Source organism: Phalacrocorax carbo, chromosome 13, assembly GCF_963921805.1.
Source record: "Phalacrocorax carbo chromosome 13, bPhaCar2.1, whole genome shotgun sequence".
In the NCBI taxonomy this organism is placed as follows: domain Eukaryota; kingdom Metazoa; phylum Chordata; class Aves; order Suliformes; family Phalacrocoracidae; genus Phalacrocorax; species Phalacrocorax carbo.
The window spans coordinates 9,324,690-9,342,814 of NC_087525.1; the positions used below are offsets into that span (position 1 = coordinate 9,324,690).

Genomic DNA, 18,125 nt, shown 5'->3' on the forward strand with positions numbered 1-18,125 from the left:
TAATAATAAAGCCCATTAATCCTCTTTTCCATTACGGGAAATGTCAGATAAACCTGCTAAGAGACTCTTGAGAAATGTTACATGGATGATTTGTTGTATGTGTAGTTTTAGGTGTAAGTTTAATACTGAAACATGTTACCTCTAGAGATTCACCAAATGGTAGAGTGGAATAGCAGATGAATTACAGCACCGTATAATGGGCAATCTCAGTGTATCTCTTCACCTGATTTCACAGCCTTTTCAGTTTAGTGCTGGCTGCATTGGGTGGACATGAACATCATTTGCTGCAAAGGGTGACAGGACACTTTGTGGTAAGAGTTGAAATTAAAAAACTTTCTTTGGTGATGCACTTGGAGAATAGGTTTCATTCAGTTCCTTTTTTCCTGCCTACTTGCTGTTTGACTTCATATACGACTATTTGTAAAAATGAGCTACTAATAAACTCATTTGCCAACTCTACATCACAGGTACAAAGAGTAGTTATAGTTTTATAAATGTTTTTAAATAGTGGAGATTCATTTTAACGTTATATAAGAAGGAATGTTTACCCTATATTGAAGAGTGGGGCAATAATGAAGTCTAAACTTTCCTCACTTTTATAGATTCACTATCCCTATTGATATAAAAATGCAAAATGCTATTTGCCAGAAGATGACTATTCCTCAAGCTCTCCTTAAAAGCATTGCTGTTCTTGACCTCAGCTGCATTTTCTTCTTAGAGAGGACTCAGCTACTTTTTTATTCTGCTTGAAATTCACTGCTCAAAACCATAATGAAATTGAGCAATGAGTTGTAGAGCACCTGCAGGCAGGGTACAGGCACCTGATAGCAGGATGACTCAACCTTCCATCCCTCCAGTCTGGCATTCAGTTGTATTTGCCTTACGTTTGGCTAAGAAATAATCTGCTAGATTCTTGACAAATACACTTTCCTAACACTTATTTAATATATGTTTTATTAAAAACTTTAACATACATTTATATATCATTGTGATTTGCTTAGATCTACATTGTGATTGTGCTTTGGTAATAATTTTAAAATTATGGAATACAAGGCAAGTGAGAAAGAACATGCAGAAATGATTTAAAGGCTGACTTTTTAAAAAAAGAGCTATTAAACAGGTTAGTCACAACCATGAGTCACTTGAATTGAGTCATCCTTACTTTTTGGTAGCTATAGATTATCTGGTTTTCCTGTTTCTCCACGCAGCTATGAGTAATGCTGTATTAAGAACTATTACTTCTTTGGAGAATGGCTTTTCCCTGCTCTGTGTGATGCCCTGAACACATTTTTGCATTGGGTAGTTTACAATGTCATTATCTGGCCCGTTCTTTCAAAACTCTTGAGTAGCTGGTTGCATAAAATAAGCAATGAAATATGTGTCAAAGTTTGAGTTGACGAGAGACACAAGCAAGTAAGAGACCTCACTGCCAGTCCATGATTTGTGCCATTTCTGTCGGGGTTAGTAGGAGATAGTAATAGTTGCCCTGGTTTACGCTAGCCCTTTTGCCACCTACAGTGGCTGAGACAGGAGCTTTGGGGTAGTCACATAGAATAGAGGTGATCTGTGAGGAACAGGAAAAACAACTGGTGGAGGGGCGGGCAGGCACAAATATGTCTTAAGATGGTAACTGGGTTGACGGCTTAATAAATGTTGAAGCTAGGTTTGGATGTGTTGGGTTTTTTTCCTTCTATATTTGTAGTGAGCATGCATCAACACAGCTGTAGTGTTAGGCATAATCCCAGAGCCTTTACAACCATCATTCTAGACACCAAATTAGCATAATATGTGTTGGCCAAATGTTTTCAGCTTCGTGGCTACCTAAAATTAGTTTGAAACTTTGTAGGTGCTTAAATGTGAGTTTGGGAGCCTGGATTTGGGTTGGAAAATGTAGGCTGTAGTTCTTCAAGCATCAGCAAAGAGAGGGAATTTACTGCAGCTCTGACTATTCCTGGATATGCCTACATTTAGACTGCAATATTCATTGCTCTTTTTTAATAAGTACTGTCAGCATTTTTGTTAATATAAAGGCAAGACATTGTTACCCTGTAATCTTTACAGAAAAAAAAAATGATATTACAGTCACGGTTTCAAGGATTATTTATTATTTTTCACTGGCTTTACTTCTAAGAATTTTTCTAAAGACTCTTATTCTCTCCAAAAATGGATAGCTCACCTAGAAATGATGCTTTCTTTCATGACTGGTATCTTGCTGATTGGTACTGCATGACTGCTAGATGAAAAATATTATTAAAATTACAATGAAAATGTCTTTCTTATTTTTACTCCTCTGCTGAATAATGTGAAACCCAAAACAGTTTTCTCTAGTTTATTAAAGAGGCCAGGGGACAGATAATTTGAGTTAGAAAATGTGATGATGTCATGAAGAGCACTCAATGTGCTTTACAACAAAGGATTTAAGTGCCTCAAAAGGGAAAAGTAATTTTCACTGCCCTTTTGTAACAAAACTATTGCAATAGATAGCAAAGTGGTAAAGCTGCTTCCTGCATAAATGTCTTTCCCATATGCTTCTGCTTCCTTTCAGCAAATCTATAGAGGAAATACTTCAGTCACAAATATTTCTCATTTGGACCGAATTTATGTGAGAAAGGGTCATTTGTTCAGTGTCATCGGTTGTTGTAAAGCTGCACAAGGTCATCCCAGAGAAAATTCTTGCTTTCAAATTCTTTTTTTAGGCTTAAAAGCTGTTGCTAACCTCAGAAAAGAGTGTATTAAAACAAATAACCAGCTGGAAAGGAGACTGTGAAATGCATTTTATAACTGAAGGACTGACTGCTGTCTTCTATGTGTGATACAGCAGTTTACCAAACTAATTCCGGAGACTTCCATGAGACATTCTAAGTCAGAATGAAAAGACAGCTCTCTTGCAAGGTCTCATTAAGTGAGATTTGTCTTGGTCCTTGGAAGATGATGTCCCCTTAGGAGCTGGAAAGTGCTGCAAAGCTTGGCCCCATGAAAATCATGGGCTGTTGTAAGGGCCTTTCTGTGATGCCATGGGTGGTAGAACACCTGTGATATGGCTGTGACGTAACTCAGATGTTGGTATTTGGGGCAAGAAATTCCGTTACCTAAGAAATGGAGATAGCTCAGTGGCCCTGGTACAGGGCATGTCTGCAGACATGCTTGAGCTCGGTGCTATCTCAGGATATTCCTTGCACTGGAAGGGGACCAAGCCAGCTCACAAGGTAAAAGTGCACACACTTAAGCAGTACGCAGTGCGGCAGGGAATAAAAAGCCAAGACTACAGATGGTGTGTGGTTATGTGGATATTTCCTCAGCTTTGTAAAGAAATTAGGTCCTGTGTTTCAGTGCCTGCCACAGGTTTATATTTTCCCCAAACAATCATTATACAAAAGAAAATGGTTTTAAGTAATGAGAAAGTAAATTCAAACGTGTATAAGACACCTCTGTGCCATTTACATATATTTTCTGTAGGGCTCTGGTTTTATGCCACAAAGCTGAATATTATGTAACAGGATCATATTACTTAATTTCTGTAGAGTGCTGTGTCCTGTCCTGGCTGTTTTACTGTCTTGAAAGACATAATCTGCTGAGAATGTACATTTGGGTGAAATAGAATTTCCTCTGTCTTTCCTTCAATCTAAAAGAAACAAGAAAAATATTTTGCTTACTGGGAAAAACAAAACAAAGCATGTTGAGAGTTAAACATTTCCTCAAACTTTGGAAGGACAAACTTTTACATGTGCTGAGGAGTGATGCATTGTCCTTCTGGTAAGTTAAAATAGTAGGTGGTAGGACACCAGCACAGATCATGAGTCTGGATAGAAATAGAAGCCAAATAGAGGACTACTTGCTATGAGAAGAAATTAAAACAGCAAGGTAGAAGCTGAGCAGGACTTGACCACTGACTGTCGCTGCTAATATTGAGCGGCTTATTCACAGCATTTCAGTGAAATACAAGTGCAGGAGAATATGCCATAACTGATGACACCTTTCTGCTGTCAATGGATCACAGTATTGGAAAAGTTAATGGTCTGAATCAGTGGTTTTCAAATGTCATTGACTAGTGAATAGAAATTCAGAAAAGCAACTTGGTAAAAAGAGTGTTGGGATTCATTACCGTGAATTTTCGTGGTGGAAATGAGAATAAGCAACTGGAACTTCACAAACCCCCACAAAAACAGATGAGCTAATGCCCAGAAATAAAGGGACCTCCCCCAGCTGCCCATCACAACTGTTTTACATTGTGATTTTTTAATTATGTTGTTTGTTGTATTTATTCTGGATTCCATTTGTGCCTTCCTATTAGTCCTCCAGTATCGGTTTCATCCGTTTGTTGATCTCATTCTTTGCTGTCTTTTCTCCCTGTCCAAAACGGTTTGCCATGGGGACAGCTTTTATTCTCTATGAGAGGTTAGATGTCTGGGGAGAAATATTATGCTGAACTGATGGCCAGAAATAAGTTAACTAGATGCAGTTCTTTGTAGGACTTTACCATGGCTCGGAGTGGATTCCAGAGAGGCCTGTGAGAAGTTGAATCTGTCTTGGTTTTATATTTATGTGACACATGCAGCAAGTTCAGAAAAGGATATGCAAATAAACACATTACTTCAATTCTGATTTAATGACATCAACTTCTCTTCTGACTCTGCTACAGTTGTATCTTGTGTGCAAATGGAGATTCCTTGTTTTCTTCAGAGGTAAGAAGCAATGTTATCTTTAGTTTTCCAGAGATTTCAAACATGCAGAGTAGTGCAGTGTAAAGCTAAATTCACTCCTAAACATCCATGTGTTGCTGCCCATATTTCCTTTTCTTTCCAAATGAGAAGTAGTTCTGGATATTTGTTATGCTACAGGAGTCTTAACTTACAGTTCACACTTTTGTAACTGCATTTATTACTATTCTCTTTCTGAATTTTAGTAATCACTCTTGGTGTCACAGGAACAGTAGTGGTTATTCAGAATTCTCTGAAAATGATAAAAATTCATAAATAGAAAGTAGTTTGTATTGAAGTGGCATATAATGACGTAGTTTTACATTTCATGTCTCTGATTATTTTATACATTAATACTTCATAATCTGTCTGTATGAGTTAGATTTTCTTGCAGTGCAACAAAAATAGAAAGTAGGAAGCAAGCTATGAAAAAGAAATATTCAAGGCCTTGAAGGGTCTGTCTGGCTTTATATGCAAAGGTATTCAGGCACATCAGATCAAAGGGATCAGCCCTGCTGGGCTAGAAATATTGTGGGCAATGCCCTCGGGTGGTGTAAACTAGCACAGCTTTGCATGGGTCCCCGGTACAGCTGCCCAGCCCTCTGAGAGCAGCATGTTGGTGTTTTCTGCTTGTAGTCAGAGTGTAGAAATACACACGCGCGCGCGTTTTATAAACTAGAAAGAGGCTTAGAGGGGTTCCAGCGTGAATCTGTTTTTAATGTTACCTGAACTGTCTCTCAGACAACAACAGGACTAATCAGTGGTTGTCATGTGATGCACGGTGCATGCCTGGGGAGAAGGCCAGGTGCCCTTTGAAAACACATAATTGCTGACAATGGAGCTCTCTGATAATGCTAATTAAAGATGTGTTGCCTATATGTCACTGAGAATAAGCTCTGATTTTAGGCAGCGGTTGCTGTAAGTTGGTTTTATGTGACTTCTATATTGGTATAGATTTTTTTGGATATAATTCTGGCTTCTGTGCTGCTGGGAGGATAAAGCTACAGGTGAACCAAGGTAGTTCATACTTCTCTGCTAGTTACATGGAGGATAGTGAGTGAGATTTGAAAGTACCTTATCAGTAAGCATGCTACTAGATAGATGTGGAAAAAGGCAAATACTGAAATCTTTCAGGTTTATGGCTCTGTGAATAGATGTTTGGAAGAAACATAAACATGTTTATACATGTGTGAATGCATGTGTGTGTATGTGCACAACTGGATTCCCAGGTGCTGAGGAGGAGCTCTGCAGAGGGCAATCTGAGAAAAGAGCATGTGCTTTCTTGTTCAGTTTTGGTTTTCAGAAGACAAGTAGATTACCCAGCATACTCAGCATTGCTCTACATGGCAACAGTCATCTCCCCAAGAAACAGCCACGAATCATGAGGGTTCCTTCATATGTATCTTGCATAGATCTTTCTGGTGTCTGGCCTAACAAGAACCATACTGTGTGGCTCCACTCATCTACAGACCCAACAGAAGAATGCATTAATGTTTTCTGAATGTATGAGCAGCTCTTTGCTTGGTTTTGCCTTTACTTTCAAATATTCAACTTTTTGAGAATGCGGTTTAACTCAAGTTCACCTTTCCGTTTCCTTTTGTTTTGGAAAATGCTGGGGAAGCTATAAGTTTAAGCCTTAATTTGGCATTCTTGCTAATAAATTGCAGTTTGGCCTCTACCTATGTGATCATATTCAAATTGTTTAGCAAGATCTGCACTCCGAGAAAGAAAAGGAAATTCTTGAATGTTTGAGAGTGAAATCTATTCCTCGCTGAGCTGTCTAGTTCTCTGCAGTTGTCTTCAGATGAAGGAACAAAAAGTATGGGACTTCCTAATTCTGGCTTTCCTTAATTTTGATGTTCACAAGATGCTAATTAATTTTAAAAACTTTACTATATCTAATACTAATTAATACTTTTAATGTTTTCTGTTATTTTAATAGGCCTCTAAAATAATCAGACTGGCAGTGTAAAGGAGGAACAGAGCCCACACTGTTAGATAGCTCAGACAAAAAAGAGGGAACATGGGTTTAAAAAGCCACCACCACCAAAACAAGCCCAGCAAAACAAAACAAAAAACCCCTGTTGCTGCCATTATCTGAACACATTCTCTACACAAGCTCTGCTCCAGGGAAGAAGTGTTATTTTTTACACCTTTGCCTTTATTTGCCTCTCTCCTCTTCCTACTATCACAAGGAAAAGGAACATTGTGAGCTTGCAGACACATCAGGCAGATAAATTAATTCAGAGCTGTCATTCTTACAATTCTGATGTTTTCTTAAGTAGTGGTAAAGATTAAGTCTTCTTAAATAAGAGTGTTTACTTTTAGGTGAGTGATCTGTTGAAGCATTCTGGCCACCTCAGTAGAATAAGGTAGGTATGTGCGTGTATTTTTCCCCATCTTGCAGTGCTCAGAGGAAAAACGTCTTTTTGAATTAGTGCTGTGTTGAGTCTAGCCTGACTTTGGTGTAAACGTGCTGGAAATAGTTTTGTCATCTGGGCAGTATTAAATTATCTGCATTGGATGACTGCAGTCAAGCAAGTTTTAGCGCCTATAGTGGCTCAGGCACTAGCACCAGATTGACCGGTGCAGTTGGATTTATCAGGCAGCCTAGCGCATGCTGGATAATGATTCTTGGGCATCGCTACAGAGATTTTCAGCAGAGCTGATAGGACTTGATAAAGCAGCTTGTTCTTTAATAACAAAATTAGAGGCACAGTTCTGTATTTCAGCTTAGCACCTTACTGAAGTCAGCAGACCTATAAGAAGTAGGTTTATGCAATTAACCAGCACACCAGTTGTGGTGGAGCCTTCAGCAGGGAGCTTAGCGTGGGATCCCTGCCCCAGTGATTACCTGTGTTACTGGGAGGTTTCCCCGTTGGCAGGGTTAGTGCTTGCTCAGATGCATGCACCTCAGCTGCGGAAATGTAACCCAAGTGGTGAGTCTGAAGTGGTACACAAATCAGAATTTCCAGTCTGTGCAAAATTGTGCATTTCCATGATATTTTTCCCTTTAAAAAAGCAGGGATCTGACTGATGTATGGCTGTGCCTTCTGAGGTACGGGGTAGATGTACCTCCCTCAGTGCAAACTTGGGTGTACTATGGCAGTGTGTGTGGGATTACTGGGCCCACTGCTTAGAAGGCTTGAGGAAGGACTTATGTGCAGTTTGATTGCTCACTGAAATATCTTCAGAAAATGTAACCCTGAAGGTCTGTGCAGTTGCACAAAGCTGTATCCAACCCAACATATATACACCTTATAGAACTGCCCTGCACTGGATTATGACAACTGTGTCAGTACCTACGCTCAGCTTGAGTCTGTTCCTGCATGAACTTGTCTGTGCATTTTAAGACATACAGCAAGATCGGCTGGGTGCTTTTTCCCTCCAGGTCCATTCACTCAGATGATGTGCTAATTAGGTCACTGAGAAAATCAAAGATACAGAAACTGGATTGAGTGCTCACCAGCCAGCTCCTACGTGTAATTGCTGTATTTTAGTTTAATTTGTCTTAAGATGTTTTCTGATGTCTCTGAGAATGTTACCCGTAAAAAGGCAGACTGCACGTCAGGAAAGCAAGTCAGTGAACACATGGATATTTTGAGCTGCAGAGTGTAGCATTCAATATTTATCGCTACAGGAAAGAGGCATGTGACTTCTCTCTCACATGGCGCCTCCTTGATTTATGCCTTACTGATTGGTAAATAGTAAAAGTATCCTGCAGGATCACTTTTGAAGAAAGGGCAAGGCACTGGAACCATCCACAGCGCTAACATTTTGCTGCAGAATGATCCCTGCTCTTTTCGCATAAGACAGCCCTGTGTGCTGGAAGAGAAGGGACTTGCTGAAGGCAGAGATGAGTTACTGCAGCGTCCCTCAGATTGTTTTCTGCTTAAATAAAAGTGTTTTGTCATAAGTGTGACCTGACAGGAAAGCATATTTAATCTGCTCCTTGGTGGAGCTGAATGTATTTTGTCCATGAAAGCATATGCTGTGTGTGCATACAGGTAGGAGTGAGTGCATCTCCATGTTGGTACAATTTGAGAGGGAGATGAAGGACTGTTGGAGCACTTCAGGGTATTGCTACTTGGCAGGAGCACACGTACTCCAAGGCAAACAAATTTGCTCAATATTTTTATGAGTCTCTGAGCTCAGCTGGTTTGGCAGGGATGACTTGACTTCATCCAGAGAGGCAGTAGTGGGGAGATCATTCCAACTTTCCCTTCATTTGGGTAGTGGAACATGAGTAACTTCTTCCCAGAACTGTAGGGAGTCACCTTGGGCTCCTTGTCATGCACATACCACGTCTCTCGTGTCCCTCCGTAGCGTCTAGTGCAGCTCCCTTGTACGGCCTAACCATAGTGCAATATGTAACTGCCTCTGATGCAGCAATTTCAGCACAAGCACTTTGGAAGCTGTGGAATAACAAATAATAATAAAGAAAATAGTCTTGCAATAAATGCTAATCACACCCTATAGGATTGCACTGAATTTGTCATTAGATAGTATTTCTGCATTTAATATCTACTAACTTTCCCAGAACCTTAGAGAGTTTAGAGTGCTTTGTAAATATGTAATTCTCCCTCCAAACATACTGTTTATTTCCCAATACAAATTCTTCATTATTCTGTGGTTAAGGCCGAAAGGCCTCATCGTTCATCTGAGTTAGAAATACCCTTAAGAGAACACATTTGTTTACTGAGATGAGCAAATTCTGGAAACTGAAGCAAAGTTCTGTTCTGCAGGTGAAACCAAGCTGCCACAAAGTCTGCAGGGGGTTTTGTCTGTGTGTGTTTGTGACCATTTAGACAACTGTAGCTTGGCAAGCTTCACTATTCCTCCTTTTTCTTCTGGCCTTTTGATCTTGACTGTTGGGCTCTCTTCTGTTCTCCTGAAGCCAGAACTACTTTTGCCCACTTTTGTCTCACTACCTCTCTCTTCTTTTGCAGTCTTCTGCAACTAGACCATACAGTCTTTGTAAAGCATTCACTGCCTGCTGCATGTTTATAGTGCCAACTAATGCTGCTCTGAGCTTATGAACGTACCATTTATATTGAGCATGTGTCTCTATTACATGCAAAACTGAGCTGGAGGCAAAGTGATTCCTGTTTCAATTTTCCTCCTGACCTAGCAGTAATTCTCTTGATGATACAAACCAAACAAAGAATGGAATTTCTATGCCAATCTATTTGTCAGCCATAAATAGGCAATATTTTAGTCAAATTTTCAGAAGTGAACAGCCACATATTTCTGAATCTTGGTATCTCCAAAATATATATAGATGTTTGCTTTGGAGTTTGACATTTTTGTTTGACATTAGCTGAGAGCTGGCATGTGATATTTATGTTGGCTTGATCAACATTTGGCAAAAGAGGGTAAGAACAAAACTTTGTATAAAATGGGAAGCTTTTTAACAGAGGGTGTCTTTCCATTGAGATGATGTTGGAAAAATATGCATCACTTAAGCTGTTCATCATAAATAAGGAAAAACTGATTTAAAAGCCTTTATTTTCAGAATTTCAGAAAGGTGTATTTTAGTGACTTCAAAATATAAAGTCCTTAAAAGTGTATCTGCTGCTCAGTGTGAAGTCCAAAGCTTGCTTCACATACAGGTGTAGCATTATTTTAATCAGGACTTCAGGATGATGAGAGACCTGACACGTCATTGAATGTGGTGACGAAATATATCTGGCACTGCGAGTCTCAGTATTTTGAAGAGTGGTGTTTTGTAGCATAAAGCCCTAACTGACTTCATCATCATTATTGAAAATGAGGAGGTAACAGCAGTTTTATCTTTTCCCTGCACCTGGGACTTAGAGGGAAACAGAGAAGCCAGTTCAACCATCTTTGGCTCTCCTGTAAGGTGGGATAAGGCCAGGGGCTCTTTGCCTGCTCTAGTCTCAGCCAGAGCACGTGGATAGGAAGGAGGTGAGAGGAAGTGGGCTCAGCCATTAGGCCCAAGCCGTCATCGTTGGTGAAATAAGCTTTTGCCCATAAAGAGAAATTACTTCCTTCTGTGAGGAAAAGAAGTTATTGTGAGTTACTGTAGTTCCTCCCTCAGGTTCCCCCAGGAGCAGGATGGCTTCATTTATGTCATCAGGAGATCAGCTCTGAAACAAGGTCCTGGGTTTAGTTGGCCTTTACTTTCATGTATTTATTAATACTATTCTGTTTACATGAAATTTGGTTTTCATTGAATGATTTTACAACCTTGCAATAAGACACTATCCAATAATGTTGGTCAAGCACCATCTTTAAAACAAATGGAAGTTTGTGAGTGGTCTGAAATCAATGTAAAGTGCTTGCTTAGAAGAGATTTAGGGGCAGCTGTATAGAACTGAAGTTCAGATAAACAATGGAAAAGTGATGACATTTTAAACTCGGTCTCACTCTGAAGCATCCCTGTTGTACAAACTGACCTTCAGTCATATTCTGTTACCAGTAATAGCAACAAAGCCCTGCAGTGTGTTTGCACAGGGCATGAATTAGCAGAGAACTTGACCTTAACATTTGCACGTAGAAATGGTGAAGTTATGTTTAAAAAAGCATTCTGTGTTCACTCCCCTTCTTGTGTATGCAGGGGAGTGGGGATAAATACCCAGTCTCTCTTTAAGCTCTACTCTAACCAAGTTGTGATGCTTATCAGTGTGACTTTGTGATAAAAAGCTGTGATTCCTCCATTACACATTTGAAATGCCAGCTGTAAACCAAGCCTAACCATTAAAAATCAAGAGCTAAGCACTTAAGCATTCTGAAAGATATTTATTAAAAATATTATCAGATTTTTTTATGGACCTCTGCTTTTTGAGCATGTAAATTTAGTTTTTGATTGCCACAACAGCTAGAAGCGTACCTTTTGTTCAGATGCTGTCCTGCAAATAGAAAAACAATAGACATTTATATTTGTATGGTCAGCCACAAGAAACTGGAAACAGGAGGAGAATAAAATTGAAACTTTAGGTCTAAGGCAAGATTTAAATGCTAACCATTAAATTTAGCTTCTCTGTTCACTCTTCTCTCACAAAACCTGCTATTCTGTAGGGCAGAAGTCCCTATAGACTGGCTGTGATATTCTGACCCCCGGGTAATTTGTGCCATTATATAAATTGACAGATATATATACCAACATGGGAAAGAAAAGCGCAAAATAGCACGTGCAAGCAGGTAGGAAGGCTAGGAAGAGGTGAAGATACGAGACATTGTTAGCGCTGTTGGTGAGAGAAGGTAAATTGTCATGTCTGTGGCTCCTGGCTGCTGCTGCTGCCTAGGAAATGTGTGTCACACCACGCAGCAGCACAAGCTGCTGCAGGGAGGGGGACGCCGCTCCTCTCTATTCCTGCTCCGCTTGGTGCTGTTGTCTCAAGGTGCTGTTGTCACAAACAGGAGTGCTCATAAGATGCTGCTGTTGTCATTGCCTTCTGCTCCCTCACCCAAAGAACAACAACAATAACAACAAAAAAAAATCCCATCTTTGGTATGTAGCAGTGAGGTTTGATGGTTTGGTTTGGTTTTTTTCTCCTGCTACTCTAAGATTTCAGGATGCTCCAACAGTGTATTTACTGGATTTGAGAGGTGCCGTTCAAGGGGGAATTCCACCTCTGCCTCAAACCCAGCAGTTTACAGTATCCTCAGCTGACCCCTACTGAACGTATTACATCAAGTCTGAAACATTTTCTTGCAGGAGCACAGCAGCATATTCCTTTTGTAGGAATGGTTTCATCTATTGCTTGCTGTTAGCTTAATAACCTTTTGCTACTTGAACTGCCCTTTCTGCCAGATTATTTTTCCGTAGCTTCCCCTGGGGTTTGGCCATGAGCTGAGTGTGTAAGAGACTAAACAAGAAGAAAAAACCTCCAGAGATCTTAGCTGAGCAACCCTATTTAAGTAATAAAAACAACTGTGTTTGATGAGCCAATTACATAGAGCAAACGTTTAAAGGACAGAATGCCAAATACTTGTTTGTAAACCTAAGCCTTTATTAGCAGCACTGTTACAGTCATAAAAGAATATGATCCCTTCCTGAGCCTTGCAGACTACCTGCATCCCTGTATTAATTCAAAGCGCTGCTGGATGGGCTTTGTGAGGGCTGTAGGACTAATCCCTATGGTTCCTTGATTACGAGCATGTGCAGAGCAGCCGAAGGTACAGTCGTGCATGTAGAGCTAACACACAGAGACTTGCCTTGCAATGCCATGTTTGTGCATGTGTTCCTACAATTGAGAAGGATTCAGGGAGCCTGCCTGCCTTGTTGACTTATCTGATGTTTTCTTGTTTCTGTTTCAGCATTCAGGATAATTCCTTCAACACGACAGCTTTAGCAGAGTAAGTGAACACTTTAAAGATGTCCTTGTTTTTAAATAAGAATGATGAGTTTAGTTACTGTAGAGAAAAATTGTAAGTAGCATTTGAGAAGTCCCAAGATATCTTTCATATATTTTGATACAGTTTTCTGTAATCTAAATATATTATTGACTGTATGGGAAGGATTGCATGAAACAGCTGCCTTTACATGCTCTGTGACCATTTAGCAGTGAAATACCTTTCTTGGAGAATCCATGTTTGATGCATATCACACATGTTTAAATGCATGATTTTCAGTGTAGGATAAATCTCCAGTGAAGATGTTGCTCATTTCTGGTACTGATGATCTTGACAAACACAGAGGTGTCTTCTAAGAATACATGGTCTATACTTCCCAAGCATTATTAGAAAAAAATTTCTTTGCAAATATTTTGAACCACCCCACACACATTATTTAGACAAGCTAAGTACCAAATATGTCATTTATTTGTAATCAATTCCATAAACTTGTTAGAAGGCCTTCCATATGTATCATGATCATAAGGATATATATGTTGACTTTTTTGTTGTTGTTTTACAGAGATAACAGAACAGGACAAGGGAGAACATTAGAAAGTTAGAAAAGCAAAGGCTTTAGGAACTATTACAAATTAAATGGTCTTTGTTTTATTTCAGTTTAAAACACTTCAATTTTGGTGTTCTCTACATGATCTTTTGCATGCTTTTAATTGTTTCAAAAGCTTTTAGAGGAGATTCTTCAGCAGTTATGTGCCAAGCAATTTCTCAGGAAGGAAAAGATTTATAGATCTGTTTGTGTATTAGGTGAGTTTTACACTGCTAAAATGCTCATAATTTAAAAAAACCCTAGCTGGACAGTGAGCTGTTTGCCTAAGTGCTGCGGGGGCAGGATACATTCTGAAAGCAGGCCAAGTTGGAATCGTCTGAGCCATCCCTAAGTGTTGTCAAAATCACTACAGGAAAAGTAATATTTCATAGGGATCCCAATAATCTCTCTCTCTTACACTGCTTTCCTGTTTTTGATTATATTGCTTTATTTAATATGTTAACTTAGTCATGCTTTTTGTGTGATTGTGGCAGATATGGAAAGATTTAACAGAAGCTAATAAATTATTAAGTAATTTTTTATTATTTTCTGTGTCCCTTTTAGTTAAGTGATGAATTGTGGTGTGTTAAATTCTGGGATGCTCCTCCTCCACAGAAGGATAACCAGATTACAGTTAATACATTTTTCATATATTTTTTTTCTCCTTCCCTTCTGTCAGTCCCTAAGTACATCCATTGTTTCCCGTAGAGATTCCCCTGGAGCCGCCCTTGTGCCTGCCTCACCCTTGAGGTTTCTGGGCCCTGAAGGTGATGGCCTTTCCCTGTGGTGCTTCATGTGACCATTAAGACAAGAGCCAGGATGGCATAAAAGCTGACTGGGTAGTGAGTGCCAGCACTGCCCCTGGGGAGAGGGGTGCAGGCAGTGCTGTGCTGTCCAGAGCTGGGGCTAGGCCAGCCATTGCCCGAAGGGTGAATCTCCCTTGATTAAGCTGTTGGTTTTGTTTCAGGGGCTTTAATTTTAAATCTTGTCTTCCCAAACATGCAAGTAGAAACATACTTTTGGAAAACAAAGCAAGCAAACAATGGCATCTGAAAAGCATCGTCTAAATGAACAAACTTGGTTGCCAGAGTTGATTTCCCTAAATCCTGCTTAAAGCCTGCCTCCAAAGCCTGTTTTTGAGAACTGCTGAGGATACGCAATTCTTAGTGATTTCAGCACTAGGTTTTTTTGTGCTGGTCATATCAGAAAATAGATTTCTTCTATTTAGCAGAATAAAGAGAGAGCTTGACATGCAACTTTAGACATCCCCATTTGACAATGTCTGTCTTTACTTGTGGCAAAGGCAAAATCAGGCTTCCTGAATGATACAAAATCAGTGATACAATACTTTCAGGAACGTTTCTCCAGACAAGTCAAGTGCCTGGGGCTGCTAAGCTTCCAGCAAGCCATGCATGCAGCCTGGTTTAGAAGTTATTCATGTGAACATCTTAAAGGTCAAGTCAGCAAAAGGGAGCAGTTTTCAGGTTGTACTGAAATGGCTCCTATGGAAAGGTGAAAATGGAAGAAAGTTAAAGAAAAACAATCTCATTAAACCAGAGCTCCTTGGAAAACACACGCAGAGGCAGAACTCTAAAGAGTCAGAGTGGCAGTCCATCTAGACTGGGATCCCATCGCTGCCCTGGCTCTGGCCAGTGCTGTAAGATCAGTAATGGATGTACTTTTGAGAGACACATCCATCAGTCAGTAGTTAGACCATGCGCTGAAGGAAAAGGATTCACATCACTGGTTTTGTCAAAAATACTTCCTGCTCAATGTAAGCTTCAACCCGTATGGATTTATGACTTGAAGCTATTCTGGCATATTCTCTGATGTTTCAGGAATGAGTGAGATGCTGCTCCAGTTTTTGTGTTGGTGGGAATTCTCTCTACTATGTGGTCACAAGCTTTTACAACACTTACAAACTCTTGAATATCCCTCTATCTTTTAAATATAGCTAATGTTGGACAACAAGATATACAAGTTACTGGTGAGGGGAGAGGGGTGTGTGCATGTCTGAGTTGATATTTACAGACAAGCGACATGAACACATAAGGTGCATTTCTTAAAGAAGCCAAGGTAAAAACACTCTGTGCTTTCATGATGGGTATTTGCACTATATTATAGATTCATATTTTTAAAGGTCCTACTATGCTCATAGCCTCAAGCACTATCTTGTGTGAGAGACCTTCTTGGTTAACATTTATTCTTACACGAAGAAAAATTTCTATTAACAGTTTCACAGTGTGTTGCTTCTGAACTTCTTCACAGTCTTTTTATTACATGCTAGACACAGTCTTCTCTGATTCATTATTGCTTATCTTTCCTATCTACTGCTATCCACTTATTCAAATACATTTTGTCATGTTCACTTACATTGTTTATAAGTTCTGTCTTGTTTTATGACCTTTATCTGTTGCTGGATGCTAAGTTAGGATCTGTGCTTCTCAAGAACACCTTATAATAGCCAGCTCAGGGAAAGCAACCCCCAGGGCTCTTCCCCAGGTTAAGGAGTAGGCACAGAAGTATGCACATGTAGACTTGGCTGATGGACCTGTGCTCAGTCACCCATTTTCCCTCCAGAGAGTGTTCCCAGCCACCAAAATGGCCTTTCAGGACTGCAGGCTGCCATGTGTGGTGACTGGTGAGAGGAGGGGGTGAGTGAAGCCAGTAGCAGAGCTTCTTCCTCCCACCTGCTCTTCCTGTGGCACACACAGGAGGGAGAGTTTGTTCCTTTAGAGGCTCCCTGGACTTTGTTGACTGTGGCTTGGTCCATGGTGCCTAGCACATCTGGTGGCATCTTACCCTACTCTCAGGTGTATGCTGGGAGCTCTGTCCACCCAGCTGTGACCTTGGCACTGTCTCCTCACAGTGTATTTCCTTGCTGTGTTTTTCTCCCTCTGAAGTTTTCCATTGTGTTTTCCACCCAGGTTCCTGGTTCCTTTCTTACTGGGCTTCCTTCTTCATAACCCCAGTATGTCCTATCCTCACACCCCACTAGTGTCAGACACCAATAAGGTAGTTAGTGACAGACCAGAGGAGAAGGTGTGATTGGCATCTGGAGGAAAAGGCAGCTAGATTTCTACAGTAAATTTATCCATTTTGTACCTCAACCCCTGTCGTCTTTCTGTCATCGCACTTTGCCGTGTGGGGAGAACTGCACCCGTTGCAGGAATATTGTGTGATTAAGGGGCATCTGCAACTGTACTTATCTGTTCCAGTTGCAAGCAGCAAATGCTTTCATCCATGTGCTGATGTATTCAGGAAGTGTAAACACTTGAGTGTCCCTTTAAATATTTTCTGCTGCAGTCTGGCTTTTGATAAAGATACTAGCAGAAGACTGGTGGGAAAGAAGAATATATTAAAAACCTTGCCATCAAATTGCAATGCAGAGCTATGAATCTATCACTTAATGTGCTCTGTCCTAAGCAGGGCAGCTCTTCTCAAAATTTAACAAAACAGCAGAAGTACAGGCTGCTTCCCCCATAATGAAGAGATTCCTCTGCCAGAAAACTTCAAGTGATCCAGGCCTGCTTAGTGTCTGTGCCCTGTGAGTATGAACAGAGGGTGAGGAGAGGGCCCCGGCTTTTCCCCAGAAGTGATACCTAGAAAGGGTGTACGCATATTTGTTAGGAGTGTATGCACGTATATGTATGCTCATTTGAAGAAAGACTGCTCATAGGCTTTGCAGTTATATCATTCCACAAAGTTCAGCCATGCTGCACGATACAGTGTTCAACACTGAGTGGTTAGGCAGCCTTACAACAATTCTGCTGTTTGTAACTTAAGGGGATGTAATTGATTATGATTCTTCGGGCGTCTTAAAAAATTCTGCTAGTTCACTTTCTAAGACTAATGATCAGTTTTATTTGGGGATTCTTCTTCCTGCTGCACAAAGAATGACTGCTCTACTATGGTTACTATTTTTGTGAATCTAGGAGGAAAACACCCTTTGCTAAATGATTCCAATTCTTTTTTATATATAAGCAATTAAAATACAGAATTTATTGTAATTTTTATGGTAACATCTGAATTCTTTGTCATCATTATTTCCATCTGGTTGAAAATGATGTATCAAATTTTGTATGCTTAACATCTGAAATCCTCTTCCTCTGAGATTTAGACTGTCATGGAGCAGCTATGGCATCAAATGACCCCAGCAAAGGTGCGAGGAGGAGAAATATGTTTATACTTTGAGCTGCACTGTCATGTTATTAAAAGCTAAATTTCTGCAGCTGGCAGTAAATCAGCAATTATTTTGTATCCATTTTCAAGGTGTGATGGGGATTCAGACTCTGTACATGAAGATCAAGCAGCCACTTCCAGCCCCAGGTATTCTACTGCAAATTTTGTCTGAAATCTGTTGGCAGCAAATAAAGCTGTCAGAGTGCTTCTGTTAAACCATTAGAAAGAAACATTTATTCTCAAGGGAATGCAGAATTTCTAGTGAATTACTTGCTAAGGCTATTAGGATTTCTGGGAAATGCATATTTGTCTTGTAACCTGATGTGTAAACAACATTAATC

The 18,125-nt window shown here is 40.0% G+C and overlaps 1 protein-coding gene across 1 annotated transcript in view; it reads left to right on the plus strand.

The window, feature by feature from the left end:
- The window catches only part of FAM13C (family with sequence similarity 13 member C), a 133,395-nt gene that overhangs the window by 61,917 nt on the left and 53,353 nt on the right, over positions 1-18,125 (plus strand). Inside the window, exons 7-8 of the mRNA XM_064464779.1 lie at positions 12,981-13,019; positions 17,875-17,931. Of these exons, the coding sequence (XP_064320849.1) occupies positions 12,981-13,019; positions 17,875-17,931 (96 nt within the window). The remainder of the gene's footprint in view (positions 1-12,980; positions 13,020-17,874; positions 17,932-18,125) is intronic.